The sequence below is a fragment of the Neodiprion virginianus genome, chromosome 1 (genome assembly GCF_021901495.1).
Source record: "Neodiprion virginianus isolate iyNeoVirg1 chromosome 1, iyNeoVirg1.1, whole genome shotgun sequence".
NCBI lineage: Eukaryota > Metazoa > Arthropoda > Insecta > Hymenoptera > Diprionidae > Neodiprion > Neodiprion virginianus.
Window position 1 is genome coordinate 33,526,408 of NC_060877.1, and position 18,241 is coordinate 33,544,648.

Genomic DNA, 18,241 nt, shown 5'->3' on the forward strand with positions numbered 1-18,241 from the left:
TACTCTTTCTCAATCACCCAGAGTAGTATCTCGTTAAGAACTGTTGGGCAGGATAATTATTTTCCGGACTCGTGAAAGGTCAGAGGAAAAAAATTGCACGATTCGATCTCGATCCGAGAATCACGCAATGTTCACGAACGAGGTTCTAAATTATTATTCCGTGAACAGTTCGCGGCCTCGTAGCGTGTCCTCGCATGATATTCTCAGAAGAAAGAAGGGGTTATAGGTATATCAGGCGGGCAGATAAGGCAGGCAAACATTCCAAATATTGACCGTTGTATGATATTATTCGACGAATGTGTGCAGAATCGGTCGGTCTTGTTTGCTTTTTTGTCCTTAGTTTGACATATCGGAGGACACATTCATCAGCATTTGGTCGTCGTTTTACTGACATACAGTCAAAGTTTTTCAGCTGTCGAAATAGAGAGTCGACGTCGTTGACCGACGTCGACTCACTCTGTTGATTCAGCCACGATATTGTATACCTTTCGAACGATGATCCTTCCCGCAAGCGGTCGCCGCACCGACCACCGTTTACCTCTTATCTCAATAATTCTCATTTTTTCTCCCCTTCGACAGGAGCCCACGAGCGGACTCGACTCCCATTCGGCCCAGGCTCTGATCTCCCGGTTGAAGAAGTACGCCGAACAAGAAGGAAAGAGCATCGTCGTCACGGTCCATCAGCCCAGTTCGCGAATGTTTCACAGCTTCAACAAGCTGCTCCTACTCAGCAGAGGCCAGGTAGCATACTACGGGCCGACGAACAACATCGGCAGATTTTTCTCCACCATCGGCCTCACCTTACTCCCGCATTACAACCCCGCTGACTTCATACGTGAGTTGATATGTTCGGACTATTTGCTATTCATCCATCGCTCCGCATTTGCCGATCGAAGCTTCGGCACGAGGGCCGCTTCAGAACGGTATTTTCCACTCTCGCTAATCCCATGTATGCGTCTGCGTTACAGTCGAACAAATAAAGGGACCGGAAGAGGTTCGAGAGAGGATAGTGGCTGCGGCTAGGGCGGCGAGGCAGGGAATCGACTGCCCGTTGGAACTTCGACCAGACTACAACCCCAGCCAGCATCCGCTCTGCGATCACCTGATCCATTATCACGAGCACCATATCACCCACAATGGTATGCAAATGTATATGATATCGTAAATAGAAGAAACCCTGCGGACGACCGAGTATCGATTTGCCCTTCTGTTTGTCGGACGATCACTTTTTATTTTCGTCAAATTGACACATTTTTATATGCGGCCCGATGTGCTGTCATTCTTGTGACACGAAGCCTTTTTCCACGCACTTTGTAAATAGCGTATATTGTAGTCGTTTTTTGAAATCAATGTGACACAGTTTGTTTTGGATGTTGCGTTTTGGTATCAGGAAACGGAGAATGCAAGGACATTACGAACCGAGGAAAACTGGATATGTGTGTGGTCATTAACCCCCCGAACCACAACACCAGCAGTCACGTTTACAGCGCGATCGGTAAATGCATTTGAGAAACCTAAACTAATCATACTAATACTACAACTACCACGTGCTGCATTACTAACACTAGGCTAGAAGATCCGCTATCGGACCGGGAAGAGAACGCTGCTCAACGACATAACTTGCGTTCAGCGATGATCCACAATTATTATTTTCCGAAAACTAACCACACACGTTGATGTCGCCATTCGCCACTAATACGTATTATAATACCATTATCATTTGCTCGGTTTCGGTTCAATATCTCGTTGTCTATCATCATCCTGCGCAATTCTCTCAATTCCTGGAATGAAACGATTTTCGCTCTTATTGCCCCAACAGTAAAGGAGGATGACGGAAGGACCCTTTGGCTCGATACCCAAAGTCACGCGAGTAGCAGCACAAGTTCTTCGGACGACGATTACTCCTGGCACTGGCCAACGAGCTTTTGGTCTCAGTTCAAAGTGAGTTAAAAATTTAACTTTCGTTTTCGAATGCAGACACCGCGCTTGGCCAAGGGAATTCAGGCGAGACCCGTCGTCTCTTCGTCCTTTACATTAATTTGACGCATCGATTTCTCCAGGTACTGTCTGAGCGGAACTTCCAAGAGGCCAGACCCAGAATGCTGTCCCGGCTGAACTGGCTCCAGACAGTCGCGTTGGGTCTTTTGGCGGGTCTCCTTTGGCTTCGCCTTCCAAGAACAGAGGCCGCCCTCCACGACATCCAGGGATGGATGTTCTTCAGCACAACTTACTGGATGCTGTTCGCCCACTTCGGAGCGCTCTCTAGCTGTGAGTTGTTTACATTTGACCGAGCGTCTCAGGCGTGCAACGAGCCTGATGCGTTCCGTTCTCTTTATCGGTCGTCTAATTTCGTTACCCTATGTTCAGTTCCTCCCGAACGCGAGGTAATCAACAAGGAGCGTCTCTCGGGATCGTATCGCCTCTCGGCTTATTACCTCGCCAAAATGGTCGGCGAGTTACCGTTGACAATCACACTACCGGCGGTTTATCACATAATCAGTTATCCAATGCTGGGTTTTCACAGTCCGGCTGTGTTCGTCACTCTTCTGGCGTTTCTCCTGCTGAACACGGTCGTCGCCCAGGTAAGTTAGGAGAGTTCGCTAATTCTCCCAGTTATTCATTGCTCGTTGCTTACGATCGTCGATCGTCCAACCGTCCTCTTCGATTCTCCACTTCAGAGCGTGGGCTTCTTCGTGGGCGCCTGCTGCCTCGACCTCCAAGTCAGCATAACGGCATCGGCGCTCTACACTCTGGGGACGCAATTACTTGGCGGGTATCTCGCCACCGCTGTACCCCCGTGGCTCGCCTGGGCGAGATACGCCAGCATGGTTCACTACGCCTATCAGAATATGCAGATACTCGAGTTCGGCGTCGGGGAGCCAATCATGTGAGTGCAGTTCGTACAGGAAGACCCTCCTGATGCCTCTTAATTTTTATAAGACAATTTCAATTTTATCACAGGTGTGCCCAACCGAGCAAGTTTTCCGAGTGCAAGAACGGAACGACGATACCGGTATCAGCGATCTTAGAGGGACCGGGCGGTGCTGCCGGTCCTGGGTTGCCGTTGTGGGCAAACACTGCGGTTCTACTAGCATTCTTAGTCGTATTCAGGACGCTAGGATACCTAGTTCTACGTTATTATCGCGTACCCAAGTGAGCGTAATAATGAAACGCCACCTAGAATCCAATTTTGTACACAAGTTTTCACGGATCTTTATTATTATAATATACTATACTGATATCACTGTTATAAATACAATGTAATAATGCGAAGATATAGTACTCAGCAATACGATTTAATGGATAGTAACGCGTTGGAGGGTCCGATTAGACGAAGAAAAAAAAATTATCGTAGACCAGATGGAGAAAACGATGTTTGACGTTGTGGTAATTTTTTTTCTTCTTTCGGTTCCTTTTTTTTCTCTTTTCATCGTGGTAAGAATGGTATGATCATTAAATATTGCCATGGCGTGAAAATAATAAACAAAAAAAAAACAAAGACAATGAATTTGAGGAAAAAACGAAAAAGTATGGAAAAAACATGCTGAAAATCGACTGACATTTTTACGAGCGATGGACATTTTTAAATGATTTTAGGATAGACTTAATGTAATTTTAAGTATGTAATAGGTATATCATAATACATATTATATGGATATGTATAATAATATAAGACGCGGAGAAGCGTTAATAGTGAAACATTATGCTGCCAACTTTACAATAGTATCAATTCTCCTTACATTGCATATATTTATATGTGTAATGTGAGTAGTATATAAACATGTATATTCACGTAACTTGATCACGGGCTAAAAGTTCAGAGAGAAGAAGAGAAAAATATCCAAACTAAACTGAAAGAAAATGAAGAAAAAACAATAAAAAATCAACGTATACTTATATGAAATCATTAATCTGTACATATATACATATATATATATGTGTGTGTGTGTGTCTATATAAAACAAATTGTACGCGAGTGGTATAAAAAGATGTGAGATCGTTTGACCAGTTGCGGATAACAAATAAACAGTGAAAGCGAAAGACCGATGTCAGATGCTTACCTAGATCCTCTCCGGATTCTTAAGGACGTTGAGTTGCTGTCTTGTTCGCAGTTCACTTTGCTCTGGCATTAATGAGTCCCGTCACTGATGTCACTCTGATTCGAATGAGATAAATCGAAGTGTTTGAACTTTGTTCTCACTTAAATTCAATTCGTTTCACTTGACGCATTAGATCAAATATTACGCTACGTATGTACATGTATATGTATCTATATATGTAAGATATATCCGCGTACATAGTAGTAGACCTGTATTATAATAATAATAATAATAAGAACAACAACAACAACAACAACAACAACAACAACAACAATAATATTATTAATAATAATAATATTACATCGGACCGTTTAATATTATAATACAATATGAATACTTTACTGGAATATTTAAACGAGAGAACACAAGGAAACAAAACAATTGTTTAAACAAAGATTTGGCTGTGTAAACATTGTAATAATTATTGATTTTTATCAGTTTTTTACTTAAAATATTTAGAGAGAAAGTAGAAGAGCGACAGAAGGAAAGAGATAGATAGAGCGAGAGAAAGAGAGAGAGAGCGAGATAGAGTGAGGGAGAGATAGTGAGCGAGAGAGAGAATAAATGACTGCTTTTTATTATCGAGCGAGTGAATGATGATAAATAAATTTCGGTGGGGCGTTTGACGGATAAATGATCCGCTTTGCGGCCGGAAACGCGAATGGGGGGTAATTGATGAGTAACGGCGCGTGATTTCACGTGATTCGTGTTATTGAGACCCGGGTTTGAGTCAAGGTTATTTTATTTCTTTTTTTTTTTCATTTCGATTTATCCTTACCTTTTATTTCTTATTTTTCCTTGCTACCCGTCAGCGGCTAACGCGGTGACATGATCAGAAAGAGAGCGCATAAAGTTTAGACAAAGTCTAAGGTGCATAAAATTTCGAAATAAGACGAATTGTAACACTACTTTAATCTATCATTCGCTACGAAATTTCTTCTTGCGTGCCCTCAGATCTTCCGTCTTTCAACTAAATTTGGCTTATCTGCGTGTCGATTTCATTGCGAGCTTTGTGCTATTTTTGTCAGCGTCACTGCCATTGGTCTGAAGCTGCACGACGGTGCTGTATTCCTTTTTCCTCAGACTACGTTTCATACGGAAGAGATGGCGTACATTTATTATGACAGATAGGGGAAAAAAAAAAAAAAAACTTCTGACCACGTATAAAATTCGAAAGTAAATGACAAACAGAGGGAAGAATAAGACTTAGCTTTGCTACAAGTGCAGTCGTTTAAGGAGCAGCTAGCAAAGATCGCGATTTATATTTAAACGTACACTGAGGTAAACTTGATGAAAACTTTTTTGACAATATTATAATGAAAATTTTTATTGACCAACTAAATCCCAACGGAGGTATGACATAACGTCACAGTACTGTATACCTTCCGATGGCAAAAGAAAAATATGAAAAATCAAATAAAAATAAACATTGAATAATTGAAGTAAAGTAGTTGATATTGTGAAACCTACACGGGCGTTTTTTGTCGAGAAAATGAAACCGCTACGAGCGAGGTGCTATTAATTTAAAAGTTGGATCAGGATTTGGTACACAGGTAAATACGTCGCTGAAGTTTGCAGCAGCGATGGAGTGATTAGAAGAAGAGGTAGATAGATAGATAAAGAAAGAGGGAGGAAGATAGAGAGAAACGTGCGATTGAAGGTTCTGAAATTCAAAAAGCTACGGAAGCTCCACGTCTTTGCGCGGTTTTCTTCTACTCTTTTTTACACTTTATTGTTAAACTTTATTTTTAAGTCGTTTATTTTGAGGATTCCATTAACGTTTGTATGATGTTTATATACGCGCACGTATAGCCGTATATATATGATAAATATATGATAAATATATACATATATATATCTATATGTGAGCAGAAAAGCAGTGCCTTTTTTTATTGAAAAAAAAAGAAGAAAAAAAAAAACTTTAAATAGAGATGTAAATTGTGCCAAGCAAAACTAACGAAAGAAAATAAAGGATAAAAACGAAATTAGAGTGAAAATTTTAGCGAAAATTGAAAAAAAAAGCGAAGAAACATAAATAAATTCCGACAAAATGAAAACAAAAATATCGGTAATAACATAAAAATCGTAATGAAACGGATTGTACGGATATGCATGCGTACTTTGAAGAGGAACATGACTGAAACATATGTAATGAGAACTGCTGCAGACGGATAAAAGAGAAATAGGAATGATCACAAAACTGCAAAAACGAAAAAAGTATATAAGTTAAAGGATACAATATACGATCGGTAGTAAAGTATTATATTATGTTTTTTTTTTTTTATGGTCGACAGGCGCAAACAAACGAAATAAAACAGAATTGATGATAATAACACTAATGTTCCGATGTATCGAGTCAGGTCTGCAGGGTTGCATCGAAAAATGAAAGTTTTTGTGGACATGATTCAACAATAACAGGCGATAACGAACAGAAAACATAATACGACGATTGAATAAGAAACACTAGTAAATTGTCATCACGTTTTTTTGTCTTTTCGTTTTTAACTGGTTACCAGTACGCATAGGATAACATCTTATAGTTTCTCCATCAGTTTTAATGGCAATCATGCGAACGATACGGTAGAATGCGCCACGGATCTCTGTTTTCAGAAAAATCAATCATGTAATGAATAATGAATTATTATCTAATATACCAAGTGGTGTAAATAACAAGAATTAATCACTGTTCAATCAATTCCGCTCGACTCTAGATATACATATAATATAGATATGTATACTCATGTAATAATGTAATAATCTCTCGTAAACGTTCGCTATACTATTCTGCATTATACAATATATACATTGACTATCGCGCGTTGTATCGACGTGTAATTGTAATAAACATTTATTGTGTAATAAATAATACGCATTGTACACAGCCACAACGACACGCACACACATTTACACAAACACTCATAATCCAGTATGCATTATGTACCAACCAACTAATCAACAAATCAACATATTTATACACGCAACATAATGTACTATATTATTTTTACTTTAATACTGACCAGACGTTTACCTTTGTACATATAACACACACACACACACACACATATATATATATATATAAACACACATTACATTATTACGTACATACATAATACTGGAGCCGTAACGTGTATTACCATATATGTATGTGTATGTATGCACATGGTACTACACATATATTACATAGGATATATCTATTATTAATATTATTATCGTTATTATTATTATCATTACTGCAGACATATAGATTATTGTAAAAGATCAATGATCATATTATTCCTGTTGTCTGAGTAGCGGATATGGTTCGCAGCACTGCCTAGAAAAAGAAATCATTTGTAGCTTGTATCGAACTATTATCATTATTATTATGATTAATATTAGCAGCACTATTATTATCATCATCAACGTTTATTTTATATTATGATAATAATAATCATGAGATTTATTGTAAACATTATTATTTTTATTATAAAAACAAAAACAATGTTTCATTTTTATCACCGGAGCCCGTCCAGCCTTGGCCTCGCGTGCGTTGAAGTTCACGATACGCGGTATAAAAAATAATGTTATGTACGCCAAAGCGGTCAGTTGGCGTAACTTAATTTACGTTTTATTATCTCCCTTTCTATGTTTGCGCCCTTTTCGATATATTTGAGGGATGACGAGTCGGGGCATGCGAGGACAAGGCGATGACCGCATATTATTCACCACAGCTACTGCAGTCATAACGTGTGTATACCATATCTGCAACGGTGTATGAAATTTTATGACAAAGCGTGTAATACAAAGATACAACTATACAATATACATAATATACGTCACATATTGCAGACTAGAAATGGTTTTACTCTATTAAATTTATTAGAACGATATTCAAGGAGGATGTACTATATACTCCGAGAAACTTTTATCATATAATCAAAGAATATCGAGGTACGCTATAATACGCTATCCATTTTTCCACCGTTCACGTATACGGATACGGATTCACGCTCGCTTATAACTTACCGGCTCGGGGTAGTTGAGTACTTGTTACAAAGACGTACCTACTTTTAACGACCATCGCGAGTCGCGAATCACGAATTATACTTATAGCGAAGGATATAGGGATAAATAAAGGAGAAGAGAATGAACAAGATGAAAACAATACGCAGGCAGAAGCAGGTATACCTAGATACGAATATCGCGATGCCTCCTGTAATCTTGACGCGATCTTATTATCCTAATTGAATATTCGCACTTTATAGCAGTTGATCTGCTAATTGAAAGTTTATCGTATAATACTATATGGTTCGCCGGAGCGCGTACTTGTTGAGACATAAATAAATAATATAAGCCTGGAGAAAGGATGATAATTAAATGAATGACGATGAATAAATAATGATAGCTGCAGTTGTGTCGTACAATATTTTGTATGTCTATCGTGATATATATTAGACATAAACACACGCCCGCGTATATTTGTGTAAACTATATACGTTTCAGGTTCTACCGACTGTGAGTATATCTGTATGTATCTCCGCAGATGTATTCACAAGGCAAAGGGAATAACGGTAGCATTACAAATAAAGTGAAACAGTCGGTCATCCTTCCCCATTAGTACGTCCTTAATGAATCTTTCTGTCCTCTACACCTTTTCACCGTCGTACCAATTCCCTCGCCCCGGCCAACTCACCTTTATTAAGCATATAGGTAGACGTAATTAAGAGCTGAAAAAGCAAAGAAGACAAATGGAATATCACTCTGATATTATACAATTTATAAATACATATACATATGTGCATATATGTATGTATAAGGATACCCGGTATCTCTGAAAAGGTACTAAACCGTAACTCTTTTCTTCCAAAAAATGTTCTCATTGAATGAATTATTGATATCAAAGAAATAATAGTAATAATAATAGTAATAATAGTCTTAGAGATACCGGGTTTTTTATTCTACTGCTATGTAGTGATAATTTTTCCATTAAGTTTATTAATTTGCGTACTCTCGGAGCTCGGACCAGCGATCTTACTTATTTAACCAGCATGTGTATTTAAAATATATGCATGTATGTGTATATATAAATATTTATAGTATATTTATTGTTGCTGTTCTAAGTGTAAAGAAAAAAAGAAGACGAAGAAAATAACAGCTATTACACGTTATAATATCATACATTATTATATGTATAGTCTTGAACTCTTCCAAAATGTTAGATACCGTATGTTGTCATTATTGTGAGGTATATGATTCACTGTGATTTAATACTGGGTCGTTCTTTGGTCACTTAAGGGGGTATACGCTGCATTTTTATTAATTTTAAAAATATTATTATTACCACTATTATTATATTTACAATTATTATTTTATCATTATTATTATCATCATCATTATTATTTTTAGAGAAATAAATCTAGAATTTATGCCCAGAATTTCTACCTATCTGGATAACTGTCGATATCTCCTAAATTTATTGCGGATAAATCGCTGATTATCTTCGATATTTATCGCGCATTATTTGTACGCATAGGCGTCGACTTTTATATAACCCAGATGCTGCTTTATAGCAAGTGACTGGGAGCGGAAGGACGGGCACTGTAAAACATGAACCATTTTGAAAACACAAATCTTAAATCCAGAAACTGACAACTTGCCTTAAAAATTAACAAATTATTGGAAACATTAAATACTTCGAAACATGTAACACAATATATTTATAACTATGAAATCCTGGTTTTGTCAGGGGTTGCTCGAGCACGTGAGCAACCCCGGAGTTGGCGCCTATGTATGTATATGTTGAAAATAACGTTTTTTTTTTCTAAAACTAACTCGATATTAGGCTTTGTCTCTGCATAAAGTAATTGTTTTTTTACGAAAACGTAGCCAGAAACAGTTGTATAAGTACGTTTTCGCGGTGAAAAATTCAAAATCTCACAGAAGTTGGTATTTGCCAGGTGAGTTTCAAAGGTTCATAGCGGTGCAGAACATTCCTGAAACAAAGTTTTAACTCAAATTATTGTTAGATATGTACTGTAAATATGCATACTTCAACGATCATACGGCAGTCAATGCCAAAGTGGCGTTTTAAGATTTAATTCTAAATTTTCAACTCAAGTTTTATTGATAATACTGAACATTCAAAATTAACGATGTCTAGATTTCATTTATTTATAGTTAGAAACTTGCATTTATAGGTATAAGTAATCGGGGAAGAAATTGGGTTTCGCGCTAAATTGACGATGTGGATTGGTTTCATAACTTGCACTCGCTTCCTGAAAATCGAAATGCGATATTTCGAAGGCTTTGGCGTAATTGAAGTGTCAGATTATACCCCCTTAATTTGAGTAAAAATGTGAATTCGAGGATCTGCGGAAACCTTCGCAGACAATATGTCGGGAAACGAGGATTCCTCGGACGTATCTATAGCCGAAAAGCACTCGATAAGCTGCGGCGATACTAAATTGCAAAGTCACCTAAAATCTAACTGAATTAATCACCGCAAGCCGGTTCTTTTTGAAATTTTTCTCCTCGTCAATGAACTAAAATTAATCAAACCTTATATACGGTTGTGATTATTTATTGTTCCACGATAATACGAGAAGAGGGCTCAATATTGGCCTATATTGGGTTCTGCGTATTGATTGAAGAAATTTTTTCACAAAAACAGGTCGGTGTAGTATAAAATATAAATCAATCTTACTGCGAATCAAACCAAGGGGCCGAAGGCTTCTTAAAGTACGTTGTTCAGGTGTGCTTAGTTACCATTAGCCGCCCCATTCTATGCGAATATAGGTAGAGGAAAATTAACGACCAGAAATTTGTTTTCAATACAAAACTATAATCGCTCTGGCGGTGAAAATCGTTCGTTCGACGTGCAAATCATGCAGATCAAATACCGTACGTCGTTTGAAACAGACTTATAAATATATATTATTATTACTATATATACAAGTGTCATCCAAGTGAATTATAACATCTACGTTATGTATATTTCGTCATACTCAATACAGCAGGTGATAATGAAACGTGTTACCATAAAATACGTGATTTCCACGCATATTTCATCTTAATAGTATAATCTAATTTTTTTGTGTACGGCTTTCCAATACTTGTCTAATAATATTAATATTGATACTTGTTCTTCTATTATTATTCTTATTATTGCCGCCATTATTATTAATATTATTACTGTCGTACGCCTGTGCGTCACAGCAATCTTTGGTAAAGACATCATTATCGGATATATTGAGTACCGACTTGATATTTGTACACAACGAAGAGATGTGGAAATAACATATAATGTGCGGAATTCGATACAGTAACAAATCTCGACTCTATATGTGTTTCACGACGCCATAGCGTCGCGCCTGGGCTCTTATTTATTTATTATAATTGTCACTGTAATAATTAAACATAATAATAATAATATTAATTATTATTGTTATACTCAGAGAGAAAAGGAGAAATACAGAATTTTAAGAACCTACTCCTATTATATGGCCGTATACAAGAACGATTACCGCATTAATATTACGCATATAACACGTCGACATCACAGGGACAAATATAATTATTATCCTTATTGTAGGAAGTGAAGAATTTGTGTCGTTTTCAATATATGGCATTTGAACAGTGTGTACTATATAATGCGTAATATGAAAAATGTATACAATGAAAAAGCAGCGGGAACTATTTGTCCTAGTCCTAGTATTCAAACTCATCATAATTCATAATCGATTTGAATTGAAATATAATAAAAAATAATGTTATCATAAATAATACTCATGTCAATCGAAGTAATTATTTATCCACATTTTTAACGCTATACGATATACGTTTATTACATTATACATTTGTCGTCCGATCTCTATATTCAATAATTAATTCTCGTTAATGTAGTAATTGACTTGCAAATCGTTGATTAATTGATCACATATTCTACAATTAATCAAATTTTATCTTTATAATTCACTTCAGCTTTAAACACAAATACGAATTTCAATCGTCTTCAATCGATTTAATTGCAGTATAAACACTTTAAATTAACTTATTTACGTATATTCAAATGGCAAAGTGATAGTTAAATTTCAGAGGTAAGAAATTGAACAGCAATTGGACATAAAATGAAAAAGCTTCCCCCTTTCGCTGACGTTCTGTTTATATGTATACGCGATTGAGTTCGCCCTCTGCGATCCACAGGTATCTATTAACACGGCGGTGTGTGTAGAAGCCTCCGTGAGAGCCGTTTGCTCGACCAGGTTCCTTTCTCTGCAACTGTAAATTGATGACGTCATCGAGCCAGAGCCAGTTTACTGGTGGCCATTTTCATTCGAGCCAGGCGCGTCACGCAGCGAAGACCACGCTCGATAGATTTATTTAAGCGTCTTCTTGATCCTCCGTCGAAGAGGTGGTGAACTTGGTGGTTTACTCTACGTCCGTTTTACTCATATTTTGTTCGTATCGAAGAGTAATTGAGTGCGCTACGCGCTGCGGTACGCAAAGTGAGACAGTACGGTAAATTCTTCGAAATATATTCGGCAGAGGAAATCGGTGCGGTCTGACCGAGGAGTGACCGGCAACGCGAAAGAGGCCATGGATCAGAAGTACAGATCGATGCCGGGATTTAAACTGAAAAGTTAAGATACGGTAATTATTACAAGAGTACAATTACGAACGGACATCGGTTTCTGATCGCTAAGACGAATCAACGTTTTGCCGATTTGGCAAAAATCACACTGCGGTATAATTTTGCGAACGAGTGCAAGTTGCTGAGATTTATTTTTGCATGCGGATGACCACGTACGTTAATCATTGATGCTTCGAGCACGACGATTTAATACTGTCACTTAAATCTTTATTAACTTCATTATTTTATTCGCCTGATTAACTCGAACTGCACTGCAACTCTACTCTGCAGTCCACATATAATGCACTTGCGCATTGTTACTTTATTATCGCGTAACACCTTCTTTTTACCGAAAAAAAAGTTAATTACCATTGAATAATTAATTTGAAACTGATACGCCGCGTTCGTGAACCGGATGCTCCAGGGTGCATTGACCGAGGTGATGTAAGGAAAATAAAGAATAGGATATTTTTTTTATAAAAAAAAAAAGAAGAATTTTGTGTGCATGTTATACTAGTTGTACAAATTATTTGGAACAGTGGTATAATGGATGTTGATTTTCCAGATTGCAGGGCTACGTAGTTGGAGATATGTTTGGTTTTGGTCATGACCTGCGAATGACACGATAACGTAATAAAAATATTGCGATACATTTAGGAGGGAAAATTATCAGAAGCGCGCAACTATCATTTGGCATTGAGTCACTTGTCAGAGATGAAAAAAAACGGCACGTAACAGTAGCATAAAAATTGTGGGAAGGTCTCGAGGTTTCTGGACCGTTTATCAAGATGTTGCTGCCAAAAATGCGAAAATTATTCCGCGTCTGGCCCATTTTATTATCAGTAGGGGTATTGATCAGCTTGTTCGTGATCTGGCCACGCCAATCTGATCGGTCGAAAAATCCTCCCTACGATCCAGACGATGCTTCCCTGCGGTAAGTGACCGTCGAATGAATTATGAATCGAACGCTACGATAAGTTCAAGTTGGAAACGAATGATACCAATTTCTATGTTGCAGACTTCTCGACAGTGAAAAGCGTTACATGGACAACCGCGGCATACAAGTAATCGTGGGTCATTACATCGGGGATTCTGTGGACCCGCTGCAGAGCCCACACATTGACCAAGGTAAAGGTCTATTACGTAATGTCAGATCTCACTGTGAATTCGAAACAACGCGGTTGCTATTACTGTTGGAACCGTCGTCGTAGTTAAATGAACTCGGCAACCCAACGTAACCGTATAACTAATGGGATTGACGGACGAAGCATTTTTTTTTACTGGGATGCAACCGCGTGTACGAATACAAATGAAATATACGGTCAAATGTCAGGTATCAAAGGTCAAGTGGGCTGAATCCTCGAGAGCGACAAGTTGATCACTGTCGAATAGAAATCGCTGTTTGAAACAGAGTTGCTAATTCCGAGCCGCAGCCCAAGTGTACCATTATCGCATCGATCATTCATTTGAGCTGTCGTTTCGTAGGCAGTAGTGTAATTTATTAGTTGAAAGATTTATTTTCAGATCTGTTGAACAAGAACATGTTTAACCCGCGACCCTACGAGGGTAGGGATGGCAATCCGGTGATGATACCACCGAAGGACTTCGTCCTGATGAAGCAGCTCTTCCAGATCAACAGATTCAACCTTCTGGCGAGCGATCGAATACCGCTCAACAGATCGCTACCTGACGTGAGGAAAAAAACGTACGATTTCCCGTGTCTCCTTGCCTATATCCGTCACATCTACTACGACCACATGCACTAGATCCGTGCATACACGTCTAGCCTTCGCGTCGCTGTAACGAATTCCGCAGTTAATCCAATTGACCGTACCTACGGCTTAAACAACCATTTGAATAATTCACTTCTAGGTGCATCGCGCGATATTCAGGGTCAAAGCACTTGCCATCGACCTCAGTCATCATAGTATTCCACAACGAAGCTTGGAGCACATTGTTAAGGACGGTTCACAGTGTCATCGGTAGATCGCCGAGGCATTTGCTGCACGAGATAATTCTTGTAGATGACTCAAGCAATCGAGGTAAGCCTTGATTATGTTAAGGCTCTCGTGTACCGTTTGTCAATTTATCGATAAACAAAGAGAAAGAATGCAAAAAAACTTTTTGACGATAGAATTCCTGGGTGCCCCGCTGGACGAGTATGTTCGGAACCTTGAGGTACCCACCAGAGTTTTGAGGTCTGGAAAAAGAATTGGACTTGTGAACGCCAGACTTCTGGGAGCCGGAGACGCGACCGGACAGGTTCTGACGTTCCTCGATGCCCATTGCGAATGCACCGTTGGTAGGTAGGTCAACTCACTTAGATGACGACTTGCTCTGGTCTTCGAAGAGCAAGAAACTGCAACCGATGTTTGATTTTTCAGGTTGGCTTGAACCGCTATTGGACGCTGTCGCTCAGAATAGAACGAGAATCGTTTCACCTGTCATCGACATCATTAACGATGACACGTTCAGTTACACGAGGTAAATGGCCAAAAGTTTGCGCCAATGAACCCAGCTTCAGTAATTACCAAATGTTTCAGATCGTTCGAGCTTCACTGGGGTGCCTTTAACTGGGATTTGCATTTCCGATGGCTGACATTTGGTGGCTCAAAGCTGGAACAACGTCGCGGTGACATGGTGGCCCCTTTCAAAACCCCGGCAATGGCCGGAGGACTCTTCTCCATGAACAGAGAGTACTTCTTTGAGCTGGGCGGTTACGATGATCAAATGCAAATTTGGGGCGGAGAGAACCTCGAGTTGTCTTTCAGGGCCTGGCAGTGCGGTGGCAGCGTTGAGATCGCACCTTGTTCCCACGTTGGTCATTTGTTCCGAAAATCTTCTCCGTACACATTTCCAGGAGGTGTTGGCGATATATTGTACTCAAATTTAGCACGGGTCGCCCTCGTTTGGATGGACGAGTGGGCCGAGTTTTACTTCAAGTTCAACCCCGGTAAGTTCATCAACAAACACTTCGCGCTGGCAGTTAATGATCAGGAGTTTGAACACAGAACTTAGTCGATGCCTCTTAACTTATCATACAGAAAATGCTCTTCTTCTTTGGTATGAAATTAAGCGTCAATCGCGTTTATGTCATCGGTGAAACTGTTTAAAACTATTCAAGTGTTGAACTTTGGTTACAGCGGCAGAACGACTCAGGGACAAGCAGCAGATCAGAGGACGACTGGCAGTACGTGAACGACTACAGTGCAAAGGCTTTGAATGGTACCTGGACAATGTGTGGCCACAACACTTCTTCCCGAAGGATGATCGATTTTTCGGAAAGGTAAGCTCACGCCTCTTCGACGGACATTTCTTTCACCTTGAACTGTTTCATCCAGATCCTTTTTACGTAGATAATTCACGCCGTCACTGGAGACTGCCTGATGCGTCCTGTAACCAAGGGCACCTACACCCAGCCCTTTGGTAACGCTGATATGGAACCGTGCATCTCGCCGCCCCAACTTAGCCAAATGTTCGTGATGACGTCTGATGGTGTTATCGTCACAGACGAAAGTGTATGCCTCGATGCTCCGGAGCGTGATACTCGTCATGAGAAACCAAAGGTCAAAATTATGGCGTGTAGTGGTCTTCGAAGGCAAAAGTGGCAATACGATGCTAAGGTTAGTCGAAGTCGAAAGCCAAGTTACAGATGATCTATTAGTGGCTATGGAAATTAAAAAGTCCATGTAGCCTACCGAATTCCTACAAAGACACTAAACGATGCCTGAAATATGTTTCTACTTTTTCAATCATTGAACAAAATCTCTCGGACATCATTAGGCAACCAGTGCATGCAATATCATCGCATTCCAGTTGTACGGACTCTAGGAATTTGTCAGCTAAATTATAGTACTGGTGATTTTGGAACGATATCTTCGCATTTGAATTTAATGTTTGTATTTTAGAGAAAGACCCTGGTCCATCTTGGCTCTAAAATGTGTCTTCAATTGAGTCTGAAGAAGTCAGACGGTTTAGTCATCGCGACCTGCAACAGAAGCGCTGAGCAGCAATGGGAGCTGGAAGCGGTACCTTGGAAGTAAATTCCGTCCTTTTCATGCGAGAGAACAAATTTTTGTAGATAATATTCTTATTTACGTTTGTACAATATTTACAAATTTTATCAGCACCTGTGTATACAATTTTTTTCTATTTCATCTCGACCTTCGATAACACGATCTTGGAAACCTGGGCGGTAGATAAAATGACAGGAAAAGTCGATGGCTGTTTACTCTACAAATGTTAAGTAACGATGACTGTTTTCTGATTTTACAGGTAAGTACTCAATTTTAATATGTTGATCATTTCCGTACAGTAGCTTTAGCGTTTGCGAGTAGATGCTTTATTATATTTACTATTATAAATATTATTATTATTATTATTATTATTATTATATAATCTTAATACATGCTTTCGTAGTCGTATCGCGAGTAATGTTTTATTATAAAGTGTAATGTCGGTACACTAGCTGTTCTGGGTTTCAGTTATCTCTGGTAGGTTTGAAATAAATTTAACGGTGATGCAAATCCGTTTATCGACTGCCAGCATAAGTCGCGTTCAACAAAGGTCTACTTCTGTCAGTTATCTTTGGAACAGAATTACTTGCGATGTTGTTTAAACAGTTATCACCTTGCGGAATGAGACAATGGGTGTAAAGTAATTCTTAAGCTAATCAACTATCGTTTATACCGTAAGTTTACCTTACCAATTTGCTAAAATATGATCAAGGATGAGTGTTTTTAGACTATACAGAAGTAGCATAATACGTTGTTCAATCCTTTTGAACGAGATATTGATGTAATTTTGATCGCATTTCATATAAACAAGTTTGTTTTATCGATCAATCCTCCAACTTACCTTTCATGTTGATCAGTGAAAAACTAATTCTGTGATGAGTGTAAATATAACATCTAGATACTACAACTCCTTTATGAAATGATTCATCGGCAGTTGCTAATGTTCAATCCATTGTTACAACAGTTTGGTGTAATTGAATTATCATGTTTTGACTTAAATATGTCATAAATGAGGTTCTGAATTAAATTGCGAAAGTAAAACCAGTTTGTCCGGCTGTCGAGATTAGCCGCCACGCAAGTCGTAAATTGCAATTAGACGAGGGAGTTTCCATTTTCAAACCGTCATCAATTGCCGAAAATATTTCTAATAAGTCTGGATCAAACGAGGGAACCTTTCACAACGCGAAGTTCAATCTGTGCTTGAAGGCGTTGGTTATACTTCGCTTAAGAATAATATGCGGGCCTGCAAGTGTGTGTGCAAATTTATCTTCCACGCGTGCACCGTTTTCAATTTGTTTCAATCTACTCTGATATAAATAGCGTCTTGATTCGGCAAAGGATTCACGCCGAAAGGTAGTCGCGATATTTCGCAATCTCGTTCATAAATTCGCTTTCTTAACCGAGGACTCGGGGCGACTGCGTGAATTTATTATCATTAGCATTACCGGGTCCGCCTCGGTCAGCAATGTAGATCATATTGTACCCACGAGATATGTGAGCTAAGTTACAAGCTACAG

At 38.8% G+C, this 18,241-nt stretch overlaps 2 protein-coding genes across 6 annotated transcripts in view; both read left to right on the plus strand.

Moving 5' to 3' along the window:
* LOC124308250 (ABC transporter G family member 27) overlaps positions 1–4,957 on the plus strand; it is a 114,323-nt gene extending 109,366 nt beyond the window's left edge. For 2 of the 3 annotated variants that reach the window (XM_046770805.1, XM_046770814.1), the window contains exons 6-13: positions 580–835; positions 969–1,139; positions 1,391–1,495; positions 1,820–1,941; positions 2,061–2,268; positions 2,368–2,582; positions 2,679–2,887; positions 2,962–4,957. In XM_046770805.1, the coding sequence (XP_046626761.1) occupies positions 580–835; positions 969–1,139; positions 1,391–1,495; positions 1,820–1,941; positions 2,061–2,268; positions 2,368–2,582; positions 2,679–2,887; positions 2,962–3,157 (1,482 nt within the window). In that variant the 3' untranslated portion in view covers positions 3,158–4,957. The remainder of the gene's footprint in view (positions 1–579; positions 836–968; positions 1,140–1,390; positions 1,496–1,819; positions 1,942–2,060; positions 2,269–2,367; positions 2,583–2,678; positions 2,888–2,961) is intronic. The other variant, XM_046770824.1, reaches the window with a different exon arrangement.
* Positions 4,958–12,398: 7,441 nt separating this feature from the next.
* LOC124308261 (polypeptide N-acetylgalactosaminyltransferase 3-like) lies at positions 12,399–16,845 on the plus strand. 3 transcript variants are annotated; one of them, XM_046770837.1, is made up of 11 exons: positions 12,399–12,728; positions 13,281–13,642; positions 13,727–13,836; positions 14,221–14,413; positions 14,581–14,750; positions 14,843–15,010; positions 15,093–15,192; positions 15,252–15,661; positions 15,852–15,994; positions 16,065–16,331; positions 16,617–16,845. In XM_046770837.1, exons 2-11 carry the CDS (start codon positions 13,497–13,499, stop codon positions 16,749–16,751), a joined length of 1,842 nt encoding a protein of 613 aa, XP_046626793.1. In that variant the 5' UTR covers positions 12,399–12,728; positions 13,281–13,496; the 3' UTR covers positions 16,752–16,845. The 3 variants fall into 3 exon arrangements, with proteins under 3 accessions (XP_046626793.1, XP_046626804.1, XP_046626813.1); XM_046770848.1 differs by having other exon boundaries at positions 12,400–12,728; positions 14,233–14,413; XM_046770857.1 differs by lacking the exons at positions 12,399–12,728; positions 13,281–13,642 and having other exon boundaries at positions 14,214–14,413.
* Positions 16,846–18,241: the final 1,396 nt, after the last annotated feature.